A 16,343-nucleotide genomic window follows, 5' to 3' on the forward strand; every position below is an offset into this window, starting at 1 on the left:
TGGATTGTATGGCTGTTCCATGATTTATTTAGTCATCTCTTTCTTAATGTTATCATGAATATCTTCAGTGATTTCTTTGTGCAGTTATGATAATATGTCAATAGTATAAATCCCTAGAAGTTAAATTTGCAGGGTCAGGGGATTTGTGCAGTTACAGTTTTCATAGATACTGCCAAATTACTCTTCTAAAACATTGCACATATAACTACCAATATCTGAAGGTATCTAATGGTGATATTCTTGCCAATTTGAGTGTCATACTTTTTCATCTTGATCAGTCTAATAGGTAGAAGGATGATAATTGGTTTTAATTGCTTAATATCTGTGTTCCTTTGACCTTCCCATCACAGTAGTTGCCCATTTTTTTAAAGGTTATTGATTTGTGAAAACTCTAGAATGCTGGGAGAAAATGAAAATATTTGAATTCAACGCGTTGAAAATAGCATAAATAAGGGAGCATGTGAAATCTTGCTCCCTGGCATTTTTCTTCAGTTGGACTCAAACTCATAAAAATGTGAAAGAAGGAAGAAAGGAAGGAAACTATATAAGAGTAGCTAGATCTATAGGAAAGTTTGTCTTGTGAATTTGAAGTTGAGATTTCTCAAAGCAGTATAATTTTACATGTGTTCCCTTTTCAGCTATGCAGGGTGAGGTTAAGACCAGAAGCGAAGTTTGTGGAACTGATACTTAAAGACACAAGTCTAGGCCAGAATTTATTGACATAGTAAATACGGATCAAATTCTGAACCAGCTTCTGAGCTTGATTTTCATAGCTTGATAAATGAGATTGACAGTTGTTGCTTTCGATGGAACTTAGTTTAGTTGAGGAGCACTAGATTTAATAAAAGCAATTATAGTTGGGTTAAGTGCTCCATAGGGTGATCACGGAAAACTAGAGGAACCCATTTATCTGAGCTCTGAAGGATGGTAGGAGCTGGGGAAGTTGGAGCAGTAAGTAGTAGTAGTAGTAGTAGTAGTAGTGGTCTGGAAGTATTGTAGTATAGAGGGTGGAGACAGACCAGTTTGGGTCTTTGGTTCATTATAATGAACCAAAGTTAAAATGTTATCTGGAACACAAGAAAAATCTTTAAAGGAGTTAAAGCAAAAGATGGGCTGTCAAAAGTCTTAGGCATCCTGGCAGTAATACAGGAGTAGACCAGCTCTATCCATTTGTCAGCCACCTCAGCCTTTAAGAAACAGCTGGCTGTGTTTGACTGAACTCTTTGTCCAGTCTGGGACAGATAAAGTTCTTTTAAGAATTACCTGTTATTAAGGTACTTTCCGTGGCAAAGAATATTCCTAAATTAAAGTAGATTGTGCTTTGCAACTACCTATCCATCTATTGAACATGTCTTGTAATCTGTAGTGATTCAGTTTATCAGGGAAATAAATGAGAATGCCCACCAATTAGTAATAAAGCTTCAACAGATTTTTGTTTCAAGAGATTGGCTTTTCAGATTTCCTTCTATAAGACGTACAGTAATGCTCATTGTGTGTGTGTGTGTTTGATTTTTTTGCTGCTTCTCTCCATGTATAAGGCTTTCCCCTGGAAAGAGTGTTCTTATGTTTATAGATAACACAATAAAATTTTAGCTATTTATTGTATTTATCAGTTTTGTCATCTACTGTTTTAAATTTTAATCTCTGTGGTAAAATGGGTGATTAAATTTGATTATGACTTCTGCATTATATCAAAACGAGTAGGCATATGGTCTGTACGTTTTAAGAAAATAAGTAATGACCCTACCACTTTCTGATTATGAATAAATAAATCTGGATTATGAACTGATTGTGAATTAGTGAAATTAGATGGCATTTCTCTATTACTAAGTTTGATTCATATTGTTTAATATCCCTGACTCTGCTTTATGAAGTCTTGTAATTGATCTTTTATTTGAATTGTTTGTGAATTATTTTTAAAGTGCTGGATTTCATATAGTGCTTACTATTTTAAATGAAATTTTGTACAAGATAGAGTCACAGAGATGCATTTTTGTACAGACATGAGGATTTCACTTATAAAAGTATTAGTTTGGGAATAGTGATAAGACTAGCAATCAAGGAAAAGTAGTTTGGGTATCTTAGTAAAATTGCAAGGAAACAGAAAAATATATCATTGACTACCTCTGCCTCTTGAGTTCTCTTTGCCTTACATGATTGATCTCCAAAACCTGCAGAATAATTATCCTGGTGAGTTGAAGAATAGTGACTTGATAAGTTGGGCTATAGAATGAGAAGCTAGGGTTGAATATAAGTAAAGGTTCATAGGTTTGTTGTTTTCCTCAAACTGGTAACTGAGGTGTTGAGAGAGTTTGTCCAAGTTAAGTGAGGATATTTTAAGTAGATTTTTAAATTTTTTTATTTTTCAGCCAAACCAAACAGGAAGCTTACTTTTCTCTACCTAGCCAATGATGTCATTCAGAACAGCAAAAGGAAGGGGCCGGAGTTTACAAAAGATTTTGCGCCAGTTATAGTGGAGGCTTTTAAACATGTTTCAAGGTATGATAATTGTTTTGGGTACTAGGTAATCTGTTTTAAATGCATAACATACCCTTTTGCTAAAAGTGCCTTATGCTGTGAAAATCCAGGGAATGTATTTCTTTGAAGCTTTTATTTGAAAGACTTACCTATAAATGGCATTTGTAAATGTGTTACATACTTTCTGTGAAAGAGTTTTTTTTGAACTATTGCTAAGGTGGGCATTTGGAGTACTTGAGTCACAGCTTTCTTTAAAGACACCAAAAGCAACTTCCTATTGGAATGAACTTTGTTAAAAAATGAATGAATATGTTGAATTGAAAATTTGTGTGCTTATAAAGCTGTCAATCTTCCAGCTAACATTTCTGGATAAACTTGGTATGTTTTCTCCTCATATCGCTTGTGATTTTAAGGTTTTCTAGTGTGGGGGCATATGCTATAACATTGTGAAATGATTTGTAAATACTGATATTTAAAATCATTAACCTATTGAAAAATTTTGTTACAGAAAGATTCTGATGGTAGGCGTCTACTTTGGCTTATGCCCTTTTTAAATACTTATTTCCAAACATTATATGCAAACATTTGGTTGATTATTGGGGTCATATTCTTCACTTGCCTTCTGGATGATTTCATGCACTGCATATACTTAGTTATTATCCACACCCTAAAAGCCCAAAATCTTATGCTCCAGTCCAGCTGTTTTTTTCTTTTAGGGTTGTATGTCCAATTGCCTATTGGATTTCTAGTTGCATGCCTCCAAATAGCTCAGACTCACTGTGTCTCATATTGAACTCATCATGTCCTTGCTCCTTGACAAACTGCTTCTCCCCTAGATTGCCATTCTCAGTGAATGGCAACTCCATTTATTCACATACTCATGTGAGAAATTAGGTGTCATCTTTAACTCTCTGATATATTATGATTTATAATATATCACGCTCTCGTTTCTCCTTCACTCCCCCATCCCATATACCACATATAGTTTCCTCAGTTCTTAAAATTTCTTTCCACTTCAATTGCCATATTGTCATTTCTGTATAATTGCAGTAGCCTCCAGTATTGTTTAATCTGTTTAGGAAATTGTAGCCAGAGTTGCAGAGCTGATCATAACACTCCCTTGCCTTGGAGTGGTTCTCATTTGTCCGAGAGATCAAGTCAAAAGTTTTGAGCCCTGTCAACCTCTTCAAACTTCTCTCCCACATTTCTTCCACACACATATTTTATAGTCTACAGTTTCAAGCTAACCAAACTTCTCTTTTTTTTATCCTGTCTTAAGGCTTTTATATATGTTGTATCTTCTTAGAATTTAATAAAGTATTTATCGACTGCCTGTTATATATTATGTGACTAGGAGGGAAGGATTCTAAGTGGAGAGAATGCTTGGCAGAAATGGTAAAACAGCTGTATGCTGGGCATGTTTATGGATCACCAAGGAGATTTGTATGGGAGAAGGTACTTAGGGAATGTGAACTGAGAAGTAGCCAGAAGCAGAACATGTCCATCCTGTGGCCCAGGATAAGGACTTTGGCTTTATTATTCTTGGTATGATTGGCAGCTCTTAGAAGATTCAGAGCAGTATGATTTGATTTACATTGGTAGAGAATAGTGAAAGAGTCAGTCGAGTCTGGGAGACTGTAAAAAGTCCAGGCCAGTGGCTCAGTCTACAGTGGTAGTGATGAAGGCAATAGGAGGTAGCTGGGAGTAGTCTGTTTCCCACTTCCCTGTATATCCAGTCCAGATCTCAGATTAGATATCGTTTCCCAAAATATCCTTCCTCATCTCTCTAGAACTAGGCCAAGTCTCTGTTACACCTTGTTCTCTTTTGTGGCACTTAATAAAACAGCTGCCAGAAAGCTCCATTTGTATCTCCTGTGTCAAAGATAGTGCCTTGATCAATAAATATTTGTTGAATAAATTTCAAAATTACCTATTAAAAATCTTCCTTAGCCTCATGTTCAGCACCCCTTAGGTTAGGGGCATCTTTTTGGAAACCCCTCGTAGCCAGTACTAACACATTTGCATTTTTGGTATTTTTTGTTTAATAGTATGTCTATAAGCTCTTTAAGGGAAGCAAGAAGTATATCTGTCTTGATCATTGTACCTCTGAATTGTTGGTCAAATAATGGTGCTCAGTAAACATCTGGACAGCATTTTCAGAGAATGAGTGTCTGATTGTATTTAAAATCACCATTATCTTTTCAATAGCACAATGCATTTTACCTGTAATTTTTTTTTTCTTTAGTGAAACTGATGAAAGTTGTAAGAAGCACCTTGGGAGAGTGTTATCTATTTGGGAAGAAAGGTGTGTTTATGAAAATGATGTATTAGAACAACTTAAGCAAGCTTTGTGTAAGTATATAATCTTTAACATAATCTCTTCATTAAAATGTATTCTTTCTCCCTGGCTGGTTGGAGCATCATCCCATACACCAAAAGGTCGCAAGTCAATAAACATATCCTTAGGTGAGGATTTAAAAAATGTATTCTTTCATTAAAACTTAAATCTCCTTTCACTTCAGATGGTGATAAGAAGGCTAGGAAGCGAACCTATGAACAGATAAAGGTGGATGAAAATGAAAACTCTTCCTCTCTGGGTTCTCCAAGCGAACCACCACAGGTAGAAGTTTCCCTCTGTTAAGGGAGTTACATTACTATTACTTCATGTGGCCACCAAGCTTGATAACTTTCAGTGTTTTACTATTGTAAATTGATTTTTATTATAGTTTTGGGTACAGGCAAGAAACTGCATGAATCTTTCATTTTCTGATTAACAGATTGCTTATGTTTAACAAGTTGGTATTGTACATAAGGTCAATCATTTTGCATAGAAAAAGGATTTCTGATTGGTTAGTATGATTAGGTCTTGTTAGATAGCCACTATTTAAACAGTTTCTTAAATAAAGAAAACATTATATAAGATTGTTTTATGACTTAAGTACACTAAAAATTCCACCCCTAGAGATGATACTGCCCTTTTAAGTATTTTTGCTTTGAAATATATAAAAACGAGTGTTAAAGTAACAAGTATGTATTTATAGAACCGTGTAGTTCCATGGTAAGAAAGATGGATTGGAACTGTTAACTTAATATTCCATGTCCTTCCAGGTTGGTATAATTAGATGATTCTAGAAAGACATTTTTAACTTTTAATTATGTGGTCATTGAGTCTTAAAGCTTCCTCCTTCTATGTTTCAAACATATAGGAGGACAGATAAAATTTAAAAGGAGAAAATAGCCGTACCCTTAAAACAAGGTAAATATGGCGGGCTAGAAATGGTACAGAAACATAACTCAGTATGTGAGCCTAGAGCCTTGTCCCTGCTGAGCTTTGAAATGGAAACAGACACAGCTTGCCAGAAATTAATATTCTAGAGGATAATGAACTCACAGTGCTCCATGGGAGTTGGAGGACTGGGCCTGAACTTACTGCGTAAAACCAGAGACTTCCCCCATGACAGGAGCTTGAAAGAAAGGTACAGTCAATTACTTCCGAGAGCTGTGGATTGGTATCAGTGTTAGTACTAGAGAGGCAGAAAGAATTTGACCAAGTTGTTCAATTAGGAGTGAAGCCAAGTTACCTGTTGACTCACTGAGAGAAATGCTCAAGCACACGTGGTCACCATGGATAAGAGCTTGATAGAAAAGTAATAAGAACAACATTCGCAAGAGCCAAATACTAAGATTTATACTTGTTTCCATTTGGTGATAAGACAGGGTTGCTTTATGTTAAGAGCTTTTTCTGATTACATGAACAGTGGTGTATCCGAGTTCTAGATACAGAGTCTGATCTTCTACTGTCCTTGATGAAAGAGTAACCTCAGTTGTACCTCTTAGGAGTATTTTTGAGTAACCATCTGATTCTTCTCTAGTACTTGTATAACATGTTGTTTTTGTTTTATATCGACCACTTTCAGGTTAATTGTCTTTATTCTCAGTGGTTCAGTATTGTGGTCACCTTTTTAATTTGTCATTCTTTATAAGAATGACTAAAATTTTTCTTTGTAGAATCCAGTTGAACTTATTTTGTTCTCCTCTATTAGAAAGTCCTAGGCTAGTGTTCTTTCAGACAACTTGGCTTTCTCATCCTTGACCCAGCATTGGGAACTTAGAATTAACTCATGTAGGAATGTGAAGATGCAATGGAAATTAGTTGTGGTTAAAGCATGCATGCATGCATTGTCAAGACCATAAAGCCAGGTGTCTTCTTAGAACTCTAGAAAATTTTAGACTTTCTAAGACTGGTGAAAATTGTATATATATGTCATTTGGGGCACCATAAGAAACAAGCTTCCTGGTAATTGTCATTGCTATTCAGCTTATTTTAATTGTAGAAGAAATATATCTTATAATGAAATTATTTTTTTTTAATATTGGAACTTGAAACACATAGTAATGAATTAAAAGTACATTTGGGATAGTATATTTCTTATTGGGTTCCAATTATTCTTATGATGTTTAATCACTTACTGTGTGCTATACCTCAGTGATAGCATTTTTTCTAAGGGAATAGCTTAAAGAAAAATCAGTAACTGGCCATCAATATCATCTTAATATATATACAGAATAGGTAATTTTTCTAGGATGTGTGCAAATTACCAAGTGACCCAGGATTTAGTTTTAGAGATTAAAAAAAAAGAAAGAAAAGAAAGTATGTGGGAAGGAACAGAGACTGGTAAAAAGACAATTTAGTCATTTTGCTTTGAAATAAGTTTATAGACATTTTGTATTGTGAAATCACTGGTAAAGATTTGCCCTTCTCTCCTAATTATAGCTGGTGTGTGAAACAGTGCAACTAAAATATTCGAATAAAATAAGTTTCATACTGATTAAGCACTGTATAAATATTAGTCATCAGATAAGTGGAATTTTGTAATATTTTAATGATCATATTAGCAAACTATAGAGTAGTTGAAGACACCGAGTTTAAACATATTCCAAAACTACATTTTTCTTGTGCTTTAGTTACATCATTTAGAAATGGAGTCTGGCGACTCTTCTACGTTTTGATAGAAGATGATTTGTGTCCCCCTCTCCCAATATTCAATTTCATATTAAAAAATCCTTCTTGTGTACAATGACAGCATAATGAATATATCATACATAAAACTTGTGTTCTCCAGGTTTAAGTTATAGCCTGCCGTCCCTTTTACCACTATGTGTATTTGACATATAAACTAGTCACATAAATTTAATAGTCAGATAATTATTTTTACACTATCTCCACCACTGGAATATGAGTTCCTCATGGCTAAGGGCCACATCTCAGTTATATGTTTCCAATTTATATATTTTCACTACCTACCATACATAGTGTAGCTTCTTTTTCTTAATATATAAAAGAAATGGAGTTTCTTGTAAAGCACTTTACATTTGAAACTTTGAACTAGTAAGTATTGCTTATCAAGATTAAGAAATATGAAATAAATTTTGTATTCTGTATTTGTTTAAGCTTTTATTTTTTTAAATTTATTTTTGGTTCTAAAGTTGTATAACTTTTTAGACTCTAGATCTCGTTAGAGCATTACAAGATCTAGAAAATGCTGCTTCGGGTGATGCAGCAGTTCATCAGAGGATAGCTTCTTTACCTGTTGAAGTCCAAGAAGTATCCCTACTAGATAAGATAACAGGTAAGACATTCTAAATGTGATCTGAATTGGGGGTGGGGGGTGGGGGGAGTTGGGTGAGAGAACAGTATATGGCATTTTTTTTGGTTTTGTAATAATTTTATTCTGTGCTTTTCTTAGATAAAGAATCTGGAGAAAGGCTTTCTAAAATGGTAGAGGATGCTTGTATGTTGCTGGCAGATTACAATGGCAGATTGGCGGCTGAAATAGATGATAGGAAGCAACTCACTCGAATGTTAGGAGATTTTCTTCGTTGTCAAAAGGAGGCCCTTGCAGAGAAAGAACATAAATTGGAAGTGCGTAACCTTTTCCTTCTTTAGTGTTTATTTAATTTTTTTTGGTAGGAATTTTAAAACATCTTGATGTTCCTGCACATTTTGCATTTTTTTGACATAGATGTTTTTTAGACATTGGCCCAAGTAAGCTACTACTTGCGTTAATGGGTTTCTTTCAACTTGAATCAAATCATCCTGCCTAAGTAAATTTAGAGATTTGAATTAGCAGAATTGGTTGCATTTAAAAATTATTATATGAAATTTCAGTTATAATAATGTACGTTATGAGTTTAAATACTTATTTTCAAGAACAAAAATAATGGGAAAATAGCAGTTACAAAGTTTGGTGTCATGTACAGTGAACTATATGGTTGGACATATTTAATTCCTGTTCTGAGTACATGCAGCCTTTTGGATTCACAACTAAGAAATAAGACTTTGGGTCATAGACTTTGCTATGGGTGTGCCAGTTCTCAGTCTCTGTTCTGTTCCTGAACAATTCATCAGTTTTGCTCAGGAAGATAATCTTCAGATTACTCCTTTGTTCCATCCTGATTCTGATGCTTAACATATTTTCACCCCCTACCAGCTCATATACACCCTTAGGCAGAAAGTCATTACTTCTTTAAATTGAATGATGATTAATACTGTTGATGAGAAGCCTGGAGGCGCAGGGGTAAAAAAAGGAAACACTCATATTTTCTATGAGTAGGGTGGCCATTGTCAGAAGTGGATGAGCCAGATTTGGTTTCATAAAATAATTTTTCATCTGACTAGTTCTTAAATTGTTTACTACTATAGCAATTTCTTATTCTAATAATATGTAGGAGAATTTCTAATTTACCTGAATTCCTTTATTTAGTGCTTGTTCTCTGCAAATTTGTAGTAAGTTATGATACTACCTCTGTTAAGTTGCTTTTATTTATTAGTGTGGTCCCCCCGCCCCCTAGGGTGTCAAAACCGTGTGCATATAATTCAAATATTTCTATAGGATTTAGTTCTTGTTTCAACAAACGAATTGTATCAAAGATGGTTGCCATTTCTACATGTGAGAGCATTCTACTTGATGAAGTGTTAGCAGCAGTGCTCTTAACTCTCAATTTCTTAGCTCTTAATTTAGCATTGCCCCTTCTCAATTTTTTCCTTCTCTGTTCACATATACACTCTCAGGACATAGTGGGTGTGGACACCATGCTCTACCTTTGGAGTCCTCCAGTTCTCCAGAGAAAGGAAAAGAATTTTTTTTAAATGATACTTTTGAGAGTTAACTTACCAGTTTTTGATCTTATGAGGTAACTTCAAACCTTAAACATATTGTTACTTATTTTATTGTAAGCAGGACTAAGGGTAAGTAATATCATACAATTTTTGTCTTTAGTATTTTGGTATGGTTTCTTTAACTTCTGTTGAGCTTCTGTTGCAGGTATTGGACATGGCCTATCTTCTAACGGTGTCATCATCATTAACATGTTCTTCCTGCTAAAAATAAATATCAAACTCCAAAGCCTGTATTGTCTCATGTTTTTGAAAATTGAAGAGAAGACTGAAACTTTGTTATTCTGCTTTATACTGGTTTCTCACTTATGTTGGTTATTTATCACTGGTTACAAAATAGAATTTATGTTTGAAATGTAAATTTAGAAAGTAAAATAGTTACTACCCCCCACCCTCTTTTTCCATTGTGTGGTGGAGCTGGTGATAATAGTAACAATAACATTTACCATGTATATCAGGTACTATTTATTCTAAGTACCTCACTTATATCAACTCATTTAATCCTATAGAGCAGGAAGTATTACTATCCCCATTTTATAGGTAAGGAAACTGAAGCACCAAGATATTAAATAACTTGCCCAAGGCCACAGAAAGGTTGTGAATTATTTAGAACCCAGGTAATCAGCCAACAAAAAGACATATTTGCTTTTAATTTTTACTTAAAGAAATGTAAGGTTACAGCAAAACCAAGTCCCATCTCTACAACTGTTTCTGCTTCGTTGAACTTCCTCAGAGGTAATCACTGTCTTGAAATACAAGTCTTCTAGGAGCTTTTTGGGGTTTTGTGTGTGTGTGTGTGTGTATGTGTGTTTCAGCATGACAATTTTATATTATAAAGAAACCACCTAAATGATAAACATTTTTTACAAGTAAAGAAATATTTAGGTTTCTAATAAACTAGGTTATTCCACATAACTCTTTGTAATTAACACTTATAACATTGATTCATTTGTCATAAGGTAGGAAAATGATTTGCGATATCTAGACCTTTTTGTACTAAGTAGTTGGCATCACTTTAAAGTTGAGACTGAGAGGTCAAGATTTACACTTACCAAATCAGCTGTGATATCATCGGTTTTGTCTATTTTTGAACAACAGGTCTGATTCACCAGGTATTGATGTGTTTTTTTGTTTGTTTTTTAGTGGACATAAATCTAAAGTGAAAGTTCAGGAATTGGCTATCATATTCTTAAGGAGGCCATTATTAAAGTATTTGTTAAGAATGAAGTGGGTTTTTTTGTTTGTTTTTAGAAATTATGAATTATTTGTTTTGAAACATATGGCTAACTTTAGCTAGTTATTAAGTAGATAACTTAAAATGGACTTGATAAATCTAATTCATAGATTTCTATGGGAATCATTTCACCATTCAGAGATTGCAATTATTGCATAAATTATTCACTTAGTTTCTTATTTTGAAGGCATTCATGGATAGGGGACTTAACAAAAACATTTTAATTTTTGTATTTTTGGAGAGGAGGCACTATAGAGATAAAAAATTCTTCCGTATTTAATAAGATAATCTTTTTACTCAATTTTGAATACTTCTTTTCATGATGTAGTTGGTATAAGGAAGCATGATTTTAGAAAATCCCTATGTATCTCGTAGTACATTAATATAGTTTAAATCACTAGTCTTCCATGAAAATTATAAATCACAATTTGATAGATCTTAAAAGGAAAAATCACTCATAGTTCCATGTTTTAGAAGTAAGGAGGGGAAAGCTGTCAGAGAGGACAGTGTTTATCTTTTGCAGTTTTATGTCAGTATATTCAGATTTAACTCATTAAAATAAAACAAGAGCATACCATTTATTGTATGAATGTTGTTTGCTTAGTTTCTGTCCCTCTTCTCATGGTTTCAGATTGCATCCATTGAGTTCCTTTTTTTAGTTTGTACATTATATGTCATACTGTAGAGAATATCCTGGTGATGACAGGTTTGTATAGTTGTGCAAGAATATCTGCCGGGTTGATTCTCAGAAGTAGAATAGAATGGCTGGGTCAAAGGGAATGTATATTTTAAGTGTTGATAGTATATCAAGCCCTCCAAAAGCTATGCCTTTTAAAATGCCTTCCAGTATGAGTGTATCTTTTCCTTTATAACCTTGTCCACTCGGAATGTCAGTGATCTTTTATATTTTTGTGTTTTGAAAGGTTATAAAAATTTTTTTGTCATTCATTTTGATCATCTTTTTTTCACCCTTTATTTTTATTGTTGACTAATACAGATGTCCCCATTCCCGCCCCCCTTCAAACCCCCCCTAATCCCTCTGGCCATCACCACACTGTTGTCTGTATGAGTATCATCCATATATATTCATTGGCTAATCCCTTCACCTTCTTCCATTCAGTTCCATTTTGATCATCTTTTTAAAATAGTTATTAGCCATTTTATTTCTGCTGTAAATTTCCTGTTTCCTTTGAATATTTTTCTGTTTGGTTCTGAGTTTGCATATTAGTATTTGTCTCTACTCATAGATTCTGGGCTTCCTGGATATAATTAAGGTGGCTTTCTCGATTCATAACTATAAAAATACTCTTCTATTTTTTTGCAGTTTTTTTCTTATCTGTTCGTTACATTTTTTGTTCCTTATATGTATAATGTTGGGGTATAACTAATTATTTCAAAGTAATAGTAAATGTCCCCTCATGGTTTATTGATTAATGAATCAATCAATGGCTTAGTTTGTCTTATGTTGTGAAATGCCATTTATGTTATACTTAATTCCTATATATACATGGGAATGTAGTCCCTTTTCTGTTCTACTGGTCCATTTATCTTACCCATCTTAAATTATTCAGTAGATTTTTGTTTGTATTACTTTTTGGTATTGTTTGTGTTATAATTTTACTTAATCATGATTGTGTATATGAATTTTTACTTTCTTCCCACTTATTTTATACATATTTGCCTACATAATATTTTAAATGAGAACATTTGCTAAGTAAACATTTTTTATTTAATTATTTTTCAATTACAGTTGACAGTAGACTTAACTTACTTGGCCTTTTTTGCTGTTTTTGGACATAACTTTACTTTTGTTGTCTGTTCCTCAATCCGCTAGACAGTATTTTCCAGGTTTTCCAAGAGTGCTCACTTTTATAAAACTTTGTTTTCCAAAACATTCAATTTCCATTTTTTAAATGCTTAAGATAAATTTTGTTTTTCCTGAGACATTTAATGATTCAAAATTTCTGATGTCATATTTTTTTAATATAAAATAAGAATGTCTAAGTATATATAGCACTGAAAAAAATCTGTTGCACCTCGGCTGAGTGGCTCAGTTGTTGGAGCGTAGTCCCACACACCAAAAAGATTGCAGGTTCAATTTCTGATCAGGGCACATACCTAGGTTGCAGGTTCAATCCCTGGTTGGGGTGCCTGTGGAAGGCAACTGATTGATGTTCTCTCTCTCATCTCTCATCTTTCCCTCTCTCTTTCTCTTCTCTCTCTCCCCTCCCTCCCTCACTCTCCCCTTCCTTTCTAAAATCAATAAACATCCTCGGGTGAGAATTTTTTAAAGTATTGCTGAAGGTATTATCTGCATGCAGCTTCTTGATGCCTATTGATTTATCACTTTACCAGTATTATTCAAGGGCTTAGTGGTACGAATATGGGTACTTGATTATGGAATCTTTCATCTGTGACTCAAGTATTTCTTTATATCTTACTCTGTTTTTCCATTGAAATCATATTGATTAAATTTAGAAGTAATTGAATAAGATGGAACTTCGTTGATTTTTCAAAGAGGCAAATGTTACTACTTAATGGTTCTTTATATTACTATCATTGCATCTAAAATGTTTAGTGGTTGATTGATTTTTGAAGAATCATGTTATCTTAATTATTTTTATTGATTATTTTTATCATAGGAAGAAAACTACATAAGCAAAAGGCTTAGCACTATGTATTAGCTCCATGCATTATTTTACATAATGTCCTTTTGATGCGATTTATTATGTGCATCTTATATCACTTTTTTTTTTTTGGATAGGGGTTATTCTAATGCTTTATAGCCATTTATCTATATCTATCTATCTATCTATCTATCTATTTATTTATTTATTTATTTATTTATTTATTTATTTTGGGGGGAGGGTGGGAGAGAAGCATCCTGTATGTTTGCCTCTCACATGCTCCCAACTGGGGAACTGACGTGCAGCCTAGTAATATGCCCTGACTGGGAATCAAACCAGCAACACTTGGCTCATAGGCCAACACTCAATCCACTGAGCCACAGTAGCCAGGGCTTTATCACTATTTTTTTTAAATGTATGGTTGTATCATAATTTGACTGGCCTATGTTCTTTATGATCAAGTGTTTCTGTTGCTCTGATATTATAAACAGTATTGCAGTGAATAACTCTTAATTAACTCTTTACTCATACACAAATATATCTCCTGGGATAAATTCCTAAAGATGAAATTACTGATTCGTATTAAAGACTTGATAATGCTACCAATCTGACTTTCATTAAGATGGTACTAGATCACTGTTTTTGATTATTTTCCAAATACTGTTATCTCTAGGTCCTCTCTCTTCTGGACCATTTATTTTCTCCGGAGAAAATACTTCAGATTTGCCAGGTAGATGACATAGGGCATCTGTTTTCAGAGCAGTACTTTAACTCTCAGTTCTGTGTTTAAATTTCCAAATGCAAATCTTTGGCTTGGTTTCTTATCCTCCATCTTTTGGATCTGTGGGATAAGAGTTTTAATAGACTGATACAAAGATTTTTCAATTAACCCTTATTGTCAACCTTAAGACTGACCCTTGAACCCTGGCTGCTGCTGTGGCTCAGTGGATTGAGTGCCAGCCTGTGAACCAGTTGTCTCTGGTTTGATTCCCGATCAGGGCTCATGCCTGGGTTGCATGCCAGGTCCCCAGTTAGGGGCACACAAGAGGCAACCACACATTGATGTTTCTCTCCCTCTCTTTCTCCCTTCCCCTCTTTCTAAAATCAAATAAAATCTTTTCTTTTTTTAGTTAAAAAAAAGACTCACCTTACATTTTGAGGAGCTTTGTGCCTCAAAGTCATAAGCCTATCCAAAGTTTCTCAGGATGAATTATATTACTTTTGGTCATTATACCCTCTTTCATTTTTTTCCCATCTTTTCTTTGAAAAGTTTCCTGATATCTGTGAACCATGGTTCCCTCTTCTCCATCCTTGTGGGTTTCTGCCTTTGTAAATTGATTTATTAATTTAGTGGTATTTTTAGAGGTAGCTGAGATAAGCATGAGTTCAATTTGTTATATAAATGGAAGCCCTTTTGTATTTTTTCTTTCCTTTTTTAAAAATGAAACTGCAATTGACCCTTGAACAACTGGAGTTTGAATCATGCAGGTCCCCTCACAGGACTTGTTGGGGGCAGTGCATCAAAAGTTATATGTGGATTTTTTACTGTGTGAGTTGTTGGCAGCCTTAATGCCCATGTCATCGAAGTATCATCTGTATAATATGTGTCTTTCATAACTGCCAGACCACCCTAAGTGGTGGTTGTGCATTGCGTGGGTATTAACAGCTGTCTGCCTGTTTCCTCTCTTAACTTGCTACATGCTGCAGCCAGATTGATCTCTTAAGAAGAAATCAGGTCTCATCTTACCCCTGTTTAAAACTCTTCAGTGTTTTCCATTATACTTTTGGATCTTCCCTTAAACTCAGTACCTTGTATATGGTCTATGAGATCACAGGTCATGATTCTTCGTTTCCCCTCATCTCATCTTGTGCAATCTCATAGGAATCCACTTAGCTCTTCAAGCAGATGAAGCATGTTCTCACATGAGGGTTTTTCTCTGTAAACGGCTAACAGAATGGCTGGAATGCTTTCTGCTGATATTCACTGGTTCCTTTTTCACTCCTTCAGTTCCACATAGCCTTTCTCTTGCCTCCTTTTACCCCTCACTGTATTACATTGTCATTTTGTTTTTTATTTTTCTTTCATGGTACTTTCCACTATTTAAACTTTTTAACATGTCTGTACTTCGTTAACATCTGTACCTGACACTAGAACGTGAGCTCTGAGAGGAAGGACTTCGTTTTGTTTTTCATGTGTTGGGTCGTGGTAATTCTGTTTTCAATTTTTAGAGAAACTACCATGTTGTACCATACCATCCATAGTGGCTGCACCATTTTACATTCCCAACAATGCACAGGGTTTCAGTTTCTCCACATCCTTGCCAAAACGTGTTATTTCTGCTTACATATATTTATGTGTGTGTACATACACACGTTCATGCATTGGGGGAAATGTGGAAAAAAGCAAGGCCAGAATAGAAGCATAAAATCACAATCTGGTATTGATAATTTGAAATAATAGCATCTTCGAGTTTCTCTCTTTCCTTCCTCCTCACAGACTTTCCTTATTGAATGTTGAATCTTTTTTCTTACTATTTATTTGATTGCCAATATTCATGTATCATATATCATTAAGAAATTTACTTAAAAAGATATTCCAGTCAACTATATCAAAATAAAGGACAGATATACAGGTCATAAAACGTAACAAAAGCAGTGCAAGTCCTCACATGTCTGAGAACTGCTTTCATTTCTACTGACCATGAACAACACTTTTATTTTTATTTTTTGGCGTATCCACTATATTTCTTTTTCTTTCTCCTACACTCAACATTTTGACACTTATCTAGGATATTGGTCGCATTAAGTTTGCTTGATATTTGATGTG

At 34.3% G+C, this 16,343-nt stretch overlaps 1 protein-coding gene across 3 annotated transcripts in view; it reads left to right on the forward strand.

Moving 5' to 3' along the window:
• The window catches only part of RPRD1A (regulation of nuclear pre-mRNA domain containing 1A), a 48,675-nt gene that overhangs the window by 15,098 nt on the left and 17,234 nt on the right, over window positions 1–16,343 (forward strand). For 2 of the 3 annotated variants that reach the window (XM_090285647.1, XM_090285646.1), the window contains 5 exons: window positions 2,370–2,499; window positions 4,724–4,830; window positions 5,001–5,098; window positions 7,982–8,108; window positions 8,226–8,401. In XM_090285647.1, coding sequence (XP_090141773.1) covers window positions 2,370–2,499; window positions 4,724–4,830; window positions 5,001–5,098; window positions 7,982–8,108; window positions 8,226–8,401 — 638 coding nt within the window. Of the gene's footprint in view, window positions 1–2,369; window positions 2,500–4,723; window positions 4,831–5,000; window positions 5,099–7,981; window positions 8,109–8,225; window positions 8,402–9,803; window positions 9,890–16,343 lie in introns of those variants that run through there. The other variant, XM_090285648.1, reaches the window with a different exon arrangement.

The sequence above is a fragment of the Furipterus horrens genome, unplaced genomic scaffold, assembly GCF_987537825.1.
Source record: "Furipterus horrens unplaced genomic scaffold, mFurHor1.1.pri manual_scaffold_8, whole genome shotgun sequence".
Classification (NCBI taxonomy): domain Eukaryota; kingdom Metazoa; phylum Chordata; class Mammalia; order Chiroptera; family Furipteridae; genus Furipterus; species Furipterus horrens.